The 18,039-nt window shown below is 36.8% G+C and overlaps 1 protein-coding gene across 3 annotated transcripts in view; it reads left to right on the forward strand.

Annotated features, from left to right (window-relative positions):
* Positions 1–18,039, forward strand: part of Inpp4b (inositol polyphosphate-4-phosphatase type II B) — a 373,594-nt gene that overhangs the window by 249,231 nt on the left and 106,324 nt on the right. For all 3 annotated transcript variants that reach the window (XM_035442520.1, XM_035442519.1, XM_035442521.1), the window contains one exon: positions 15,589–15,792. In XM_035442520.1, coding sequence (XP_035298411.1) covers positions 15,589–15,792 — 204 coding nt within the window. The remainder of the gene's footprint in view (positions 1–15,588; positions 15,793–18,039) is intronic.

An 18,039-nucleotide genomic window follows, 5' to 3' on the forward strand; every position in this document is an offset into this window, starting at 1 on the left:
ATCAAATAGGGAAAGATTATTAACACTACAAAAAATATTAATTGTTGTTTAAAATGTGATAGGACCCAAGCTGTGTTTTTTTTTTTTCATGATTCACTTTCTTGGTGCCTACAGTAAAGAAAAGTGGTCAGGCCTGGGGCATGTGCTTAGTATCAGATTCTATAGATAATTAGAACTACTGGGTTGCATAGAACCCAGGTGAAAACAGATCAATTAGAGCAAGATTTTAAATGTCAAATTAAGCATCCTAGAGTTTAATACTGCTGAGTTCACCTGTCACCTATATGTCCACACATTTTGTACTCTGTTATAAGACATTTCTAATAAATGAGTGAAGAACCTGACCAAAGAAAACACTTCTAATAATCCTAGAATAAATTAACACTGTGGTTCTTTACCTTTATAAAGACAACATTTGTAGAACCTGGACATCTTACATGGATGTAGCTTCTATTCGTCTGTATCCATTGCTAATAAGAATGCTGTACTTAAGTTTTTATCTTAAATTGTACATTTCTATATACATTTTACTTATAGAAAACTAAAATCCATGTTAATTGAAAAATAGTCATTTTGTGTTCAGAAGTGTCAAATAGCTTTCCTAATAAATTTAAAATAAAAAGACCTCAACACATGATCTCTGTTTTAAACCTAGTGGCTTCCCATGCTACAATAAAGGAGAGAAAAGTTTGTGAGATCTTACCAGTGTCTCAAGGGAGAAAGGACTCCAGGCCTTATGCTATTTTATTTAATCTCCACAACTTGGGGGGATATATTACCTTCCTTTCATAAAGGAAAGGGCTAAAACTCTGATAGAGTGAAAAAGCCACCAAGTTGGAAAGTGTGAGTAATTCCTGGGAATCAAATAAAGCCTACGAGATCTATCTACCTCCGGCAGGTCACTATGTAAAATGAGTGTTTTACACATTTTTTTAAATTGATGTTTTTAAATTATTTTTAACTTGGGAAAATTCCTTTAAGAATGAGTGGGTCAGGAGAAAACCTCAAAGAGGATTATGTATAGTAAAATAATGTAATCTCACTTTGACTCATCTCTCTTGTGGGTGGGTGGGTGGGTGGAGGAGATGAAGTTTTTCTCACTTCACCTAAGCAGAACATTTTAGCAACTAGTTCATCCAAAGACTGTCATTTATATTCTTCCTGAGCACTGGGCAGGGGTGTGTCATTTCATATATCCAGAACAGCTCACGGCAGGCATGGGGAGAGTATTACCTCCTCCTTAAATCCAGCATTGCTGCAAATTTTTCTCTTTTTTTTTTCTGTTGAGTAAACAGGTTTTTTCTGCTGATAATTCACTCCACCCTAGAAACTGACAGGATATCTTAATAGTTAAGTTTGTAAGCAACACATCCCCTGGAGAATCAATGCCTGCAATTTCAAAGAGTTATGAAAGTTAACAGTTCCTCATGGTCTTTGAAAGAAGGATTCAAGATTAGTCCATGAGTTGAGCATGAATAATTTTTTTCGTTTCTTGTCATCTTTAGAGAGCTTTCAGTTCCATACTGCAAAACTGGAGTCTGTTGTTTATTGAGCATCATCCTGGCTGTTTTCTAACCATGCTTCCAAGGCCATGTTCTCACTTATTACTTACACACCCAACCTCCTGCCCAGGTGAAGGCTTATTCAAATGCTTAGTCCTGTAGAGATGCAAACTAGGAGGCATTCTACACTGAGGCTATGCTATACAATAGCAGACTTTCTCGAATTAGCAATACAATTGTAGGCTGGAGCTCCTGGGTGCTCCTGTTTACTGAAACTGGAAGCTGGACCTTAAGACATTCCATAATGAAATTTTCTTGGTACCCAACATCACCCCTTTCTTAAATTAATAAAAAGAAACCTGTGCTTCTGCATCAGGATAGATGACTGTGCCTGTCTTAGGAGTCTCCCTTCAACCTACCAGGGGTGCCCGTCATGGAATCACGCTTTCCATCATACGTGTTCTGTCTTAGGATTCCCTCAAGGCAAGGAAAACCGTACCCATCTCTGGCTGGAAACAGTCTCTGTAAAACAAATAAGGTTAATGGGGAGTGGGCCATGGTCCAACTCCAAATGTTCCTAAATCAGGAAAAATCCTCAGGGAGGTAGCACCTTAGCTCTCACAGCTGCAAATGTTCTCCTGCAGGATGGAGACATATAAAGGTTAAAATGGACTTTTAAAATCAGCGTGGGAATGTCTCTAGTACAACTGGTACACATACTACTTAAGTTTGCTCTCTTAAATCTACTTTTATGCTAAGGCTTGTAAATTACATGTTACATTCCTGTTAGAATGAACTCTGACTTCTAGTTTCTAATAACATTTGCATAACACATATAGCAAGGTTACAGACATTCACAATTTCATGAACATATGTTAGGGTGAGTTATAATACAATCAAAAAACAATAAGATATTCTCATGATCTGTGGGATGTGAACAATTCTACAATTTTCAACTCTTTTCCTTTATTCTCTGCCTGGAGTTCAATGCTCTTTGAAACTTTCTATGTCTTGTTTAAAGTTTGAAGTTCTGAAATCTGTAAAGTTCTGAAATCAGGTTTGTAATATACATGGTCTTTGAATGTTAACTGAAAAGTCTTTTTTCCATGTCTCATTTAAGCAGTGTGAAGGGGCTTCTGTCACACACTCTGGTTTATGCCAGTATCCAACTGTCCTAAATTGGTCCTTTTTCCCAATGGGAAAACTGGCAAAAAACAGTTTTGTGTGTCTAGATGTGGCAAGAAGTCAAGCTGTTTGTTGTCCAGTTCTTAGTCTGCTCCTGGATGAGCATTCACAGATTCAGAGAGGTGGATGTATTCTGTCTGTAAGGAAGCTAGGGCTCTGGAAAACATCTCAAAACTGGAAATGCTTGTCTCCTATCCTCCTCCAGCCGTAGGTCGGATGTCCTCAAGGTTCAGGAACACAGGTACAGTGTTTCACTCCAGCTGGTTCAGAGGGTCTCCTGTGAGCCTCAGGTCCAATTCCTCTCTGCTCCATGCATCTCACCAACTGCTCCCACAGCCAGCATGCCTCGTTCTCCACCCTCGAAAAAACACAGACATGCCCTCAACCCCAGATAATTATGGGGTCTGGTCCCCTCTATTGTCTCTCCATTTGACCTGAGCAAAATTTGCTTGAGTTCCATCATGCTAGTATCTGTCTGCAGCAGATTGCTCACTGGCATCCACATTTAAAAAGTTTTAGATAAATAGTGCTTGGTTTAGTGCATACTGTGTAGACTAGGGGCACACTCCCCCTTTTTATCTTAGAAACTGTGTTTTTAAGGAGCTTTGAGCATGTTTTAAAATTCCTTGTCCTGGAGGATCACAAGGAATATCTATCTATCTTTTGATCGTTTTACCAATGAGTACAAAATGACTGACATGCCTCATCATAATATATGCCACTATTGTCTATCTGTATAATTTTTGGGACTCCCATGTAAGCAAAAACATCTTAAAACAGTGACTTATAACATCAAGAAATCTGAATATGAGGTGATTGCCCCGTGTATGCATTTTTAACTTGCCAAACTCTGTAATGAGTAACATCCATTTGCCATAGATTATTAGGGAGTAGATCTCGAGGATTCACCCTTAAATTAGCCATAGGTAGATATCGTGGACAGATTCCAAATTGTTCGATGATTTGACGAGCAGTTTCTCTGGGTTAAGTCAAATTGTTTTCTTAGACTTTTGCTATTTAGATGAAGAAAGTTACAAGACTGTGGAGCTTTCTCTATTTAAGGCAAATCCGCAAATTTTGTTAATTAATCTGTTGACTCATTTCATTTGACTAGTAATCAGGGAAAGGCCTTATTTAATAGGTTCCCAGTGTGACCCATAAACCATGGCAATTTTCTTAGGTGCTAATATTTTGAATTTGCTCAAATAATATTCTAACCTGACTATTATTGGATCTTATACATGGAACTCTCTCTATTACCTTAAGAACCTTAAAGACATAGTGACTATCAGTATACAAATTAAATGAATTATTTTCTAGGATCTGAAAGACCATTGCAATAGCTCAAAATTTGACTATTTGAGCTGAGGCCAGAGCTGTCTGCTCCACCTGTTCCTTTCCTTCAATAATATATGCAAGCGACTCTCTCATTAGAGCCATCAGGAAAAACTAACAGCATTTTTATGGAACTGTTTACAATTTTGGGGAATATAAGGATGTATCAGAGTAAATTGTAACAGACTATAAGCTGCAAAATGATTATCAATTTTTCCTGAAAACTGAGCATAAGCAATCTCTTTAAAATCTAACATTTTATGCTGGCATACCTTATGTTTCAGAATTTCTTGCAATTATGTGGATAAGAGAATAAAAGTTAATTCAGTGATAGTACCCACTTTTTTGTTTGTTTGTTTGGACAGGATTTTTCTGTATAGCCCTGGCTGTCCTGGAACATACTCTGTAGACCAGCCTGTTCTTGAACTCAGAAAACCTCCTGCCTCTCCTGAGTGCTAGGATTAAAGGCATGTACCACAGCACTCTGATATACTATTCATTTTAAAATAAATTTACAAAAGTAATTTAAGGCATAAACATGGTCTTAGAGTTCAATGGTCATTAGGATGAAGCAAATTAGCATGTTTTGTAATTTTATAGCTCTTAGTTTTGGTGCCTTTGAGGCAAGGATAGCTAAAATCTATCCATTTTCCACAAATCCCAATACAGCACAGTTTTATTTATGTTCATCATGTGTGTTTGGTCTCAAGACCTGATCATCTTACTTGTATGAAATTTTGTAGCATCTTATTGATATGTCACTATTTTATTGTAGGGGAATAATTTCTTAATGTTTCTTCTCTAGAAATCGATGCTACAGAGTATCTAGAAAATATTAGCATCTGCCTGTTCTCATGCTTGCCTGTGTACTCAACACTGAGCATCTGCACACAGTGGGGAGAGTAGAGTTCAGTACAGTAGACTTAGTTGTCTAAGGCAGGCTAAGGACAGTCAGAGTTATGCCAGGGAAATATTTGAGTCTAGAGCTGAGGTAAGGTAAGCATTGGTGCCCAGAGAACATGGTGACAGGCATTGTCAATGAATGTGACTCAGTCTTAGGAAAGCTAGGGCAAGAAGGAATCTCAACTGACTGCAGGGCATATTCAGACAGAGGAGTTGATATGTGGTAATACAAAAGCAGTTCATGCCATCTCTGCTGCTACTGAAAACTGTGCTGTGGGGCCATGTCTTCTTCAAAACAAAAGAACAAATCAGCAATTCATAAAAATGTGTGTGTTTCTGAACTCATCCTATTTTTTTATTCCCGTGACCTATCCAAGGGGCACAGAATAGAATATGAATTTTAAAAAATCTCTGTTCTCAACAAGAGAGTCCAGAACCTTGATGGTAATGGTTGTATTAGTAATGATGATGGCAGAGAAGGGTGGCATTTACCTCAGGATCAATTAAAGGCTCCATTACACTGAGATCCCCAACTTTAACAACTATATAAGGTAGCTATTATCATTTCCAATGTCCCCTTTGATAATCCCATAAAATCATTAGTGTTCTCATTATAAACTGGGGCACAGAAATGTTAAACAACTCTTAGTATCCACACAAGTTGTGTTCCTAGCTGGAGATTCCTTGTGTTCATATCACTGTATAATATCTGTGAAGATATGCATGATCTGTGGACAAAGGAATATGTGTACTGGAGAGCATAAAGGGAAATCCACAATAATGAATAATCACTATGTATTCTTATCCTAGACCACACAAATTCAGTTAAATTGTATTATGTTTTAAAATTTCTTATACACCTGATTGTAGTATAGGGAATTAAACCTAGGTTCTCATACATGCCCATTAAACACAGTGAACTACATCTCTAGTACTTGTCTTAGTAAATCTTCTGATGGACAGTTGTGTTGTGGTAACTTATCAGTTCACAAAAATATTAAAGATGCAATTTAATCACATACTTTTCTAACACACAGGAAACTCAGAATTTAGCTGAATAATTCTATCAAAAAGGGTATAATTTCATTTAAAATGTAAGAATTTTAGAAAATGATATAAGTAGATAATAATATCAGAATGATTTAAAATGCAATTTTCTTTTCCTTAAAATAAAGATAAGATCTTTTTTGTTTTGTTTTGTTTTTCAAGACAGGATTTCTCTATGGCTTTGGAGACTGTGACAGAACTAGCTCTTGTAGACTAGGCCAGATAAGATCTTTGATAAAAATTCAAAGAAATAGGTAATGTAAATAAATTCAAACTAAAAAGTAAGGAAAATATAGAGGGCATATAACTATCCCATTGATCAGAAATATGAATGACATTGGCTTTCACATGTCCATCTCTCCCTCCATTGCATAGAAAGTCATTATTGTCATCCTCAGCAAAAAAAGCCCCATTTAGCATTTAATTGTGCATGGCACTGTACTTGATGCTATAAGATAAATTATACATGGATATGGCTGTTAACTTTTACAAGCCCAGACTTTCAAAGAATGGGGGTGTTTCACAATACTGTAACATTTAAGAAATGGCTATGTAATCCTTAGAGGCTAATCTCGCAATGTACAGAAGAAATTCTAGTACTAGCATCTCTTTAGTCACAGAGTACTATACATCCTATTATGTTCAAAGAAAAATGAAAATTGTTTCCTTCTGAAACTCAAGGTTTCTTTAAATTTCCTTCTGTAATGGCAGTACTGGCAACCGATATTTCAGAAGTTAAAATAATGTGTGGTATTGAAGATAGTACAGATTAAGGAAGGAGGGTGGGGCTTCACATAGAATGAACCCTGAAACTCTATAAATGAGTGTGGTTAAGGCTTTCACTGTCTGGCCCATGCATGCTTATGAATAAACTACACATGTACAGAGAAAGAAAGACCAGACATCTGTTCTCAAACAGTGCTAGAAATATTTTGTATTTACATAGCAAAGGGAAAAGGCTTACCTGGTATTTCATGAGTAGGGCCTCAGAAAATTTGGGTCTTATAGTGGAGCTAAAAGAAAGCTAGATTTAGTTGTGGTTAATCCACATGAAAAGGCTTTAAAACAAGGCTTTGAATGGTCTTATTTACCTCATGTAATCTAAATTTGCCTCAGAACAACACAGTCTTTAAAATAATACAATAAATATCAAGCAATTGATTATATAAAATCAAGATGTATGCTAATAAATAAGCAACTAACAAACTTGTATTGAAAAATTGTTGGAAAGATGGTTCAGTGGTTAAGAGCTTTAATTGCTCTTGCAGAGGACCTGGCTCTGGTTTTTAGCACACAAATGGCATCTCAGAATTGTCTATATCCCTTTTTTAGGGCATCCCATGGCCTTTTCTGGCTCTACAAGAAAATGATACATAGATGACTTTTTTATTTTTTTTGGTTCAAAGCTGCTTGGCCAATGACTAGGATGCTAGCTCAGTCTTAACTATCATAAATCTATATATGTATATAAGACTTATCTTATCGGACACCTTATTGGCATCCCTCCTTGCTGGTGGAAAACATCCTGCCGCTGGAGGAGGAAGGGGAAAAAGGGGCCCTTCCTATTTCTCCTTCACTTAAATATGAGTCTCCTTGCTATGTCACTTCCTGCCTGGAACACCACTTCTCTACTACATTTCCCAGAATCCTCTTTGACTCCTAGTCCTAACTTGTTGTCTCATTGGCCAACCAGTATTTTATTCAATAATCAATAAGATAAACATACATAGTACATTCCCCATCATCTCCTCTTTTCTGTCTAAATAAAAAGAAGGGTAACTTATCTTTTATAATAACTGAAGAAAACTATAACCATAACTATCTGTCTTCAACTCTATCAAAGACCACAGAAGGAAAATATATAAAGTCTAGAATTGACAGAGACATCTCACTACCTGGAAAGTCACCCAAGTTCCTCTGTAACGTTGGGGCATCCATTTCAGCTTATAGGCCATAGTGTGTCTAGCACACTTCTCCATTTTAACAGGAACCCGTTAGTACAGTCTTGTTTTGTAGGTTTAGCAGTCATTTTCTTGTGGGTCCTGTATGTCCAGTTTATTCAGCAACAAACAGTCCAGGCAAGAGCAGTTTCTTGCCCAAATGGCTAATCTTGCCATGTTGAAAGCAAACTCCATAACAAGTTTCTTCGATGCCCATCCTCCTTTCTGACGTAATTGGTGTGCCAGGAGCAGTTGTGTCTCACTGTCAAGAAAAACCCTAAACCATTTAAATGTCATATTTCTGTAGGTCTTTGAAATACCTATCCATCTCAAATACATCTCTGTATATCTAGAAAATCTAACTAACCTAATTATAAATTCTGACTATTATAGGTAAAAGATCTGTATAAATACAATACCTAAACAAGAGGAGACATATACATATCACAAAATTGACCTTAAAGTTGTATCAATAAATGAAAATCTATACCAATGCAAAGTATTCATTCCTGTATCCTATTCCCCTTTTTTTTCTTTAAAAAGAAATTGACTATGCTCATTATTTTTTATAACTAACCCCATTTAAATGAAAACAAACATTTATAAACAATATTTGGGGATTTGAGCGTTGTTCCTTCTAAACTGCTTCCTGCTGATTGGGGGCGATGTTCATATACCATGGGGATCATGATAAAACATAGAAACCTGACCAAGTCCTTGTTTTTGTAGTCTGTAATGCTGTATCGTCTCAGCTTTAGGGGGTCTTGCTTGATCAAACCATATTAATCTGGAAGGAATCCACAGCTTTTCATTTTCTGTGGAAATATAAGCAAAACCTTTATTTTTAAGTAGCCTGTCCTTAGACTTGAATTCTGAAGTCAAAGCATTTTTAAAATGCATAAGTTGGATTAATTTAGCATTTATAATCAAATGTATTTTAGCAGCAATAATTCTTTCCTTGGCAATAAAAAACTATTCAAAGACAACGGTATGGCATTTAGTATCCAGATTCTCTGTGTATTTTTCATCTCTAGATGGCTTTTTTATTACTTATTTTTACTTCCTTTTGTTTCTTTTTTCCCCCAAGACAGGGTTTCTCTGTGGAAATCTGCCTGCCTCTGCTTCCTTCAGCAACTCCTACCGGAGTGTGCCACCATAATCGGCTACTCTATTTCCTCCTGTTATTTTTTCTCTCATAAGCCCACATATATTTTCAAATGTAGTGTAAACCTTTAGAGGTTTTTCTTTATCTGGATCTGTCTTTATCATCTTGGGAGTGCCGAGTCTAAACTCCAGAAGCTCCGGGATGGCATGAGCATATGGAAGCTGCTCCAATGCCTTTCAGCGGCCCAACAGGAACCTCGGGGCATGGGGTGATCCCGCTCACTGACACTATTCTGTTACGATAAATCTTTCTGCCAAATGTCGCCGAACCCCACTGCCACATGTGTGCTTTACGCCAGCCGCCTGCCCTAGTTAGGGCCCAAATGAATACACAGAAACTTGTATTAGGTTCAAAGCTGCTTGGCCAATGACTAGGATCCTCATCTGTTATCTCAGTCTTAATTATCATAAATCTATATATTTTATAAGACTTATCTTATCGGACGCCTTATTGGTGTCCCTCCTTGCCGGTGGCTCACGTCCTGCCGCTGGAGGAGGCAAATGGGAAAAAGGCTGTAGATGAATTTTTAAAAATTACATTTTCTTCTGTACTAAATAACATTAATTAATCCTTTCAGAATATTATAAAATTTATGTTGACCATATTCAGACCCCCAAAACAAAAATATTGAAAGGATAGATTAATATTGAAAATACTATTTACTGTGTATTATTGAAAATATGGGAAGTGGGATTTTAAAAATATAATTGCAAAAATATATTCATTTTTGAGAGATATTATTAAGTAAGTAAAATGTGGGGACTGGAGAGTGGCTCAGCAGTTAAGCAAACCAGCTGCTCTTCCAGAGGACTTGAGTTAGGTTTTCAGCACCTACATCTGGCTGCTTGTCATGTCCTGAAACTCCAGACCCAGCCTATCATACACCCTCTTCTGGCTCAATGAGAATGCACTGAATGTGTACAAATCCACACCAGACAGACAGACAGACAGACAGACAGACACACACACACACACACACACACACACACACACACACACACTTACATAACAAAAAGTGAAATCTTAAATATGTAAAACTAGAAAGAGGCTGGTCAGAGACTCAAAGAGTTAAGACACAGGTGGCCAGGCATGGAGTCCTAAGTTCAAGTTACAGGACCCACATGTTAGTAGGAAAGAAATGACTGCTGCAAGTTGTCCTCTGACCTCCAAAAGTTCCCTATGGTACAAGCGTTCATACTCATATACACATACATATATACACATATACACAAATAAATAAATAAACATTTAATTAAAACAAAAATAGTCAAGTCATGAACCTGGAAAAAATGTGTGGAAAATATCTCATAAAGTTCCTATATCAAAATATATAAAGTGCTCATGCAACTTAATAAGACAAGTAACCACATTAAGGTGGGAAAAGATTAAAAAGGCACTTCACCGAAAAATATACATGGGTGGGAGCAAATGAGATTCCACTAACCACCTATTGAAGCAGATAAAAAAAATGTGGTATATGTAGATGAAGAAATAGAGAGCTAAAATTCTCCTCCATGTAACAGTGATATCTAACCACCTACCTAGTATATAGTTTTTGCCCAATAGCTTACTCTTTGGGCTGTAGAGATGGCTCAGTAGGTGAAGGGATTGTTGTGCAAGTGTAAAGTCCTATATAGGTCTGTATTCCCAGAACTCATGGAAAGCAGAGTACAGAGACACAGAAATGTAATCAAATTCCCCTATAGTGAGGTGGAAAGTAGAATCTCCTGAAGTTCACAGACCTGGCATCCTGGTGAACACAGTGCAAGCAACAAAAGAGAGGCCCAGTCTTAGACCAAGACTCTAGGTTGTCTTCTGGCATCTGTGCCTGTGTCTTGCTTTGTGCAGGTTATCGCTGTAGCAATGGAGAGGCTAAGCGGGAATATACATTTGCGTTTCCGGTCTGTATTGGGCATCATATTATGTCAGCCACACTTCTGGGAGACCTTGCCAAACATACACAACCTGATTCATTATTCAGTACTAAGAATCCATAGTTTATATTTTAATATTTATGGCTTTTAACTAACATCCTGGGAAAAAAGTAGAGAAAGTATTTGAAGAGTCAATTACATCATAAAGGTTCTGTGCCAAGTGTACTGGATTGCAGAAAGGAGATTTAATGTGGATAGAAAGAAAGGGTCTCATTCTTACATTCCTAGAAGAGATAACTAGAAGAAACTGGTCAGCAATCCCTACAGAAAGTGGTTGTGGAAAATGCTCCAGGAATTTGCATTCTGGGTTGCTAAAAAACAATGATGTCATCTGGTAGAATATCTTAGCAAGCAAGTGAAAGGAAAGACAGCAAAAGTGAAATCCCACTTTGAGTTCAGATTGATGCAGTTACTGCAGAAACAGTATGTTGCTGAAGATGGTTCAGAATGTGCATGGAGATGGGTTTCAGAGACCTAAGTATGATGATAACCGAGACTATGAGGGAATGTTATATCACCAAGAGAAGAAAATAAATGCTTTTGAGAAATTGAAGATTTCTGGTTTCACTTTCAGTGTCCAGAATGACCAGAGAGTGATGAGTCACAAAAGGAAATCGTATAACAAATTTAGTCAGCAAAAGAAATTGTAAATAGAAGAAGGAAGTTTACACTTACAGTGAACTAAGATATTCACAGGTTGGAAGTACCATTTTGTACAAACTGGGCAATGGTTAAAAAGTTTATTCATGGTCAAGTATATGATAAATAAATATCCAGGATGTCTATAACTTCCTGGCCACTCAGTATAATTTCCCTTAATGAATTTTGAAAAATATCAGTATAACAATGGTGGAATATGAAAATATTTTTCTTGGAAATAAATAAAGCATATAGAATATAAAACTAAATGGAGTTTTCCTTGCTATACACTTGATTATTAAAATCACTGCCGTCTACTTATGCCAGTAGTTACTCCTATACTACAGGAGCAATCTGGTCAGAATTGTCTTGAATTTGTTTTTAATGAGAATGAAGTTACAAAAAGAACAGATTTTTTTCTGAATTTGTTGCATTCTCTAGTGGAAAAGGGTAGTCTTAAATGTCTTAAATGAACATATCCTAACTGCTCTCCTGTCATTAATATACAGAAGCCTAGGAAAAGTTCTGCAGACATTCCAAAGAGAAGTAATTTTTAGTATTTTTAAACTTTTAGATAATTCTGTGTTTTGCCTTGAAGAATAGTTGTATGGAAATATGGATTTCAAAAATGCCATAAGAGTGAAATATTTCACTTCTAAGATAGCATTTTTCTTCCATTTTTCAAAATTCTGAAACAGGAAATATACCACCCTCAGGTTCAGAGTTTCTTCTTTTGTTGTTGACATTTTATCATTAAGCCAACATTTAAATGAATTATTTGACCTACTGTTTATCACAACATTTAGACAGTTTTGTTTTTTTTTTTTTTGTCACCTAATGTAAGCCGAGTCAAAAAGAAAGAATGTTTCAAGAAGAGTCAATAAGTAGTTCAGAAAGATTACAACATCCCATGAGTTTACTTCCTTGTTTTACACCATCCAGTTGCAAGAATAGCAATATACCAATGGGCTGGGATTAAGTGATTTAGTAATTTCCTGAACCTACTATTTTGGTCATAAATCATCTAACCTCTACTCATATTATTTAGTGAGTAATGCTCCTAAAGAAAATTAAGACATTTTCCCAAATCACATAGATCTTGCAAATGGAATATTTAGATACTTTTGATCAGATGTGACTCAGTGCGTTCAGGTTTCAAAATGGTCCAGAGAGCTACCAAAGATTCCAGATAAAATTTTCCATGGAAACAGAAAGTCAATACTCAGCTCTTATGGTTTTCATATAAGATGTTATTACTTTGTATTTAGCTGTCTAAAAGAAGTCCTGGTTGTAAAAGGGAGTCTGTAAGATACTATTACATTATCTTCCAAATGAGATTTAAGTAAATGTGAAGAGAGTTTGTGTATGCATGTTGGGGGGAAAAGTGATACCAAGTACCATAGAAGATTGTAGTTGGTGTGAATAATCAAGTACTGTAGAAGATTCTAGTTAGTGTGAATAGTCAAGTACTGTAGAAGATTCTAGTTAATGTGAATTAGCCAAGTACCATAGAAGATTGTAGTTGGTGTGACTAGTCATGGTCTGTAAAAGGTCCCAGCTGGTGTGAATAGCCATGCCTCTAATGGTAATTATGTAAGTATTGCAGAAATTAGAGCTGTAGTAGCTGGGATGCAGAGGAGTCTGGTTGTTGTTCTAACAGTGAATTAAAAGAAATAAAAAACTTGGTTAAACTGAAAGGGAGTAAATTCACATCTTTAATGATTAAAGTAGCGATAATGGTTATATCCTGGCTATAAGAAATTACATAAATAGTATGTTTACCCATTTTTTCTTTATGTATGCTGACTAGATAGAGTACAATCTAGCTAATTTTTGTTATTATTTTTCTGAATCTTCCATTGTGACTTTAATACTTATTGCATAAGTGAACATTCACTGTACTTTTCCATTGTAAGCTAGCTGAAGTCTCATAATTTGTTCTAAAGTATTTTCCTATTGTTAGTGTTTTATATTCAGCTTTTCACAATACTGTTTCTTACAGAGTAACTAATACTATTGTTGAATGTTGACAATAGTCAATGAACTTTTACATCAATAATAATTCCATGGACAATTTGCAGTGGGGAAATTCAGTTCTGATACATGTAGGTTTTCAAAATGTGTGGAAATGTAGACTGAGGGAATAAAGGCATAGACATCTGGGATGTTTGCAAGTGGTGGTTGGGGTGGAATAAGGAAGGACCGCTGAGCTTGCTAGGCAACTCACAACCTGCATTATTGGGGCTGACAATGAGCAGTGTGTTGACACAGACTAATATTTCTTTCTTTCCTTTTTGTATTTTGTAATGGTCTGAATGAGAATGCCCCACTTAGGCTCATAAATTTTAGCCCCCAGTTGGTGGCTGCTTGGAAAGGATTGGGAAGAGCTGTGGTCTTATTGGAAGAGGTGTGTCTGTCCCAGATATTCTTTCTGTCACTTGGTTGTGTACTGAGATGTGAACGCTCAGTTCCTGCTCTAGTAACATGTCTGGCTGCTGCCATGACTGCCATGTAGATCATCATAGACTCACCTTTCTGAATCTGTAAGCCTCAAATAAATTCTTTGTTCTATAAGTTGCCTTGGATATGTGATAGGTAATGTTTTAGTTGGAGGGATGCTAGGGGAGGAGGGGAAGGATAGGTAACTGGGATTGTCATGTAAAACAACCTTGTTTCTAATTCAAATAAAAAAATCTGCAGAAAAAATAAGTTACCTTGGTTATGGGCCATACCATAGCAACAAAAAAGAAGCAAATACATTTGGATCTGATACAAAGGTCTGTTCCAACTCTAGAATAGTAGATCTATTGGAAAGAAGAAAACATGCAGATGTAATAAATTCATTTGCACAGGGATTTCCTGAAACTCTTTAATTACTGACATTCACAAAAAAGATACAGAGAAAATTTACTGAGTTAGCCATGCACTGTTGGTTGAATTTGAAAGGAGACTAAGAAACAATTACCTTGAAATGTAGCAATAATTAAGTTAGCATTATCTGAGGTTGCTACATTAATGGAAGATGATATCAATAACCCTCCCAAAATAGAACTTCAGTAAAGGATCTCTTCCTGACTACAAACTATGAACTGTATTGGTCAACACTGGCTTATCACTCTAGTCTTTGAACATACTGTTATGCCACACACATATTAAGTTTACTATATTAAAGAAAATCAATTACTCTATCCTTCAGTCTATTACAGTGTAAAGCTATTAAACATTTTATCAGGAAATTGCAAAGTACAGCTTTGAAATTCTTTACTGTTGGTAAGCTGTCATTATTCTAGCCCTTACTAGCTATTTACCATTAGTTTGCAAAATCTTCCATTCCAAATTTCATCATAACCTCATTAACACTGCATTACTGGTGAAGGATACAGTTTGAGAGATGATAATAAGTTATAAAATAGCAAATATTTTCACAGGGAAGGCTGATCTTTTGTCTCTTCTGTTGAAATCTTTCCATGATGTAAAAGCACTCTGAACATTTTTTGTAATGCCATCTTTCCCCCTGTGGCATTTACTCCTGCTTTAAATATAAAATAGACAGAGCATGGTCATGCTTTCTTTTGAGGTGTGTTTGGGATTACTTGAGAGGTACAGCGTGTAGCTGTTGAAATGATAATCCCCAGTGAAATATATCTCCGAAGACTGTGGAGCTCAAAGAGAAGTGACTAAAGAGAGACAGATGGTGTTTATAGTACATTTAAAACCTCAGCATTTACTTGAAAACAGGAGGACTCCAATCCTTGGCAGTATCCCAGAACCAAACTATTTCCCATTGATTGGTATGAATCACTCTCCCTCCTTGGTGCCTGTGCTTTCTCCACCACATACACGCCACTTAAGTACCAACAAATCTACAATTGACCTTTTCACAGCTCTATACAGAGATGCCTACCACGGGTTTCTAATCCTCATCAATTTCTTTCCAGACTGAGCTTTTTGTACATGCCTTCAAGGATCAGCTGGTCAGGAGTGCTCTTTTAGCTCTCTACACTGCAAGGCCAGGAGGTATCCTGAAGAAACCCCCCTCTCCTAAGGACAGTGCAGAGAAGACTAGTCCCCAGGATGAGCCCCCTCAGCTGAGAAGACAGGACTCGATACCACATCATTCTGACTATGATGAAGAAGAGTGGGTAAGTCTTCTTGCAGCATTTGCTCTCATGGTTTAGCCCTAAGAAATACAGCAAGCGTAATAAGAAAGCTCCATTCATATATTGGAAACCATTCACAATAGGTGTGAATCTATACAGCACACTTTACCATAAGATCAAGTTGCATGTGAAAGCTGTATCCTTGAGCAAATTTATTTGCTATAAATATGTATTTGTTATCAAATAAATCATGTATAACCAAGAATAAGTCTTAACTTCATTTATTAAAATTACAAAATCCTGTAATACCTTTATTACTCATTTCCAAGCTAGAGTTTTAAAACTTCTTCTTCAGAAGAGTGATAAGTCATCTGGGTGGTGGTTACTCATGCCTTTAATCCCAGCACTCAGGAGACAGAAGCACCTGGATCTCCAAGTTTGAGGCCAGCTTGGTCTACAGAGCAAGTTCCTGGATAGCCAGGGCTACACAGAGAAACCCTTTCTTGACCCACCCCAGCCCTCCAAAACAACCCATGTCGGCCCTAGTGGAATACAAGAAACACAAGTAAGTGTTTCTAGTTAGATTTATTTATATGTATATTTAAAAAACTTAATTCATGTTTAAGTGAGAGTGAACATGAAGATTTCTTAAATCCCATCGTCTGGTGATTCTGTAATTAGACAGATACTGGTCACAGGGCTCTGAAATCATATTCCCTATGTATGTATCTTCATAATAACTGGTAAAGGTAAATTAACAAAAGAAGCAAAGGTTTGAAAGGAACTCTAGTAGAGAGGGACAGGAAGCATGCAGAGATCTGGAGAACAGTGTGCTATTAAGGAGATTGCATACTAATCACCCAAGCGCCTCTGTGGTATATTTATACAAGCGTGTGCTCACACACATGTGTATGTGCACTGGAATCCTTTTGTTGTATAACAAAAGAAGTGTGCTAGCCGCACTACATGTTAAATTTTTAGCTAACCATTCTTTTCTCACTAGTCTGGAATTTAATCGTGTTTAGGGTGAGCTGTTTGAGAGGTCCAGGTCTCTGAATCAGTGTGTGAGGGCCTATGAGACAGCAACTGATCTTTATTTCAATAAAATTACGACTACAGGAAACACCTACAGGCTGCCGAGGTATGTGCTGAGTCAGTGATGTTGTCGCTGATGAAGCTTGTATTTCCCACATGACAGCATTTCAAAAGAACAAGTCAGATATTTCTTCAATTTACCTTCACCTTCCTCACTTTATTCGCAGCACCAAGATGTGCAGACCTCTTAGCCTCTCTGAAGTTGAATTTTCTCAGCTATAAAATGAAAACTGTATCTGTTCTGCTTAGCTCTCAGGATAGATGTACAATAAGTGGTTTATCTGTAGGTGATGCTTTCCTGCCTGGACAGGCCTCATCAGAGTCAGTGATGATGTATTGATATGTCCTTCTTGGTTAAAATATGTGGCTTATAGTCTTATTATGACAACCAATCTATTCTGAGAGACCTCTAGTTGTGATATATGTATATATCCATAAATAAACAAGAAATATATGTAGAAATTAGACATTCACATATGTGTGTGTCAGGCATATATGTATTTAATAAAATATGGATTGTGAATTTAAAGAATTTGCCAGGCATTGGTGGCACATGCCTTTAATCCCAGCACTTGGGAGGCAGAGGCAGGTGGATCTCTGTGAGTTTGAGGCCAGTCTGGTCTTCAGAGTGAGTGACAGGACAGGCTCCAAAGCTACACAGAGGAACCCTGTCTCAAAAAAGCAAAAAGAAAAAAATTAAGTAGACATAAAAAGGAAATTATTTCACTTAATTAACCAAACAAATTTAACCTTTTGAGAAATAATTACCATTTTTATCCTAAATCAAGTAAAAACCCTTGAAATGCTTTCCATCATTTTCTTCTACCACTTTGTGATCCCTGCCACAAAGTCCTACATTTCCCACTATGTAAAATTGGCCTTCCCCATTCTTTCTTCCTTATTTTCTCTTTCATGGATAATTTCTGAAGTATTTGAAACGGGAAGATTAGCCATGTTAGGTCCTCACCTGAGGCTCAGAGTGTTACAGAAGCTAAAACTCATGAACAGATATAAAGTGTTGAAACAAAGCTTGGGCTATTGTGTGATAGCCTCTGGTAATAAGACTTCATTCGACTCAGTTTGACTTTGAAGTCTCAAGTGTACAGAGAAGAGACAGAGAAATGTCATTGTATGGGAAGGTTTACAGAGCCTGATTGACCACGCTGCACACTGGCAGCCCTTGAGGACACCCTA

Source organism: Cricetulus griseus, chromosome 3, assembly GCF_003668045.3.
Source record: "Cricetulus griseus strain 17A/GY chromosome 3, alternate assembly CriGri-PICRH-1.0, whole genome shotgun sequence".
Classification (NCBI taxonomy): Eukaryota; Metazoa; Chordata; class Mammalia; order Rodentia; family Cricetidae; genus Cricetulus; species Cricetulus griseus.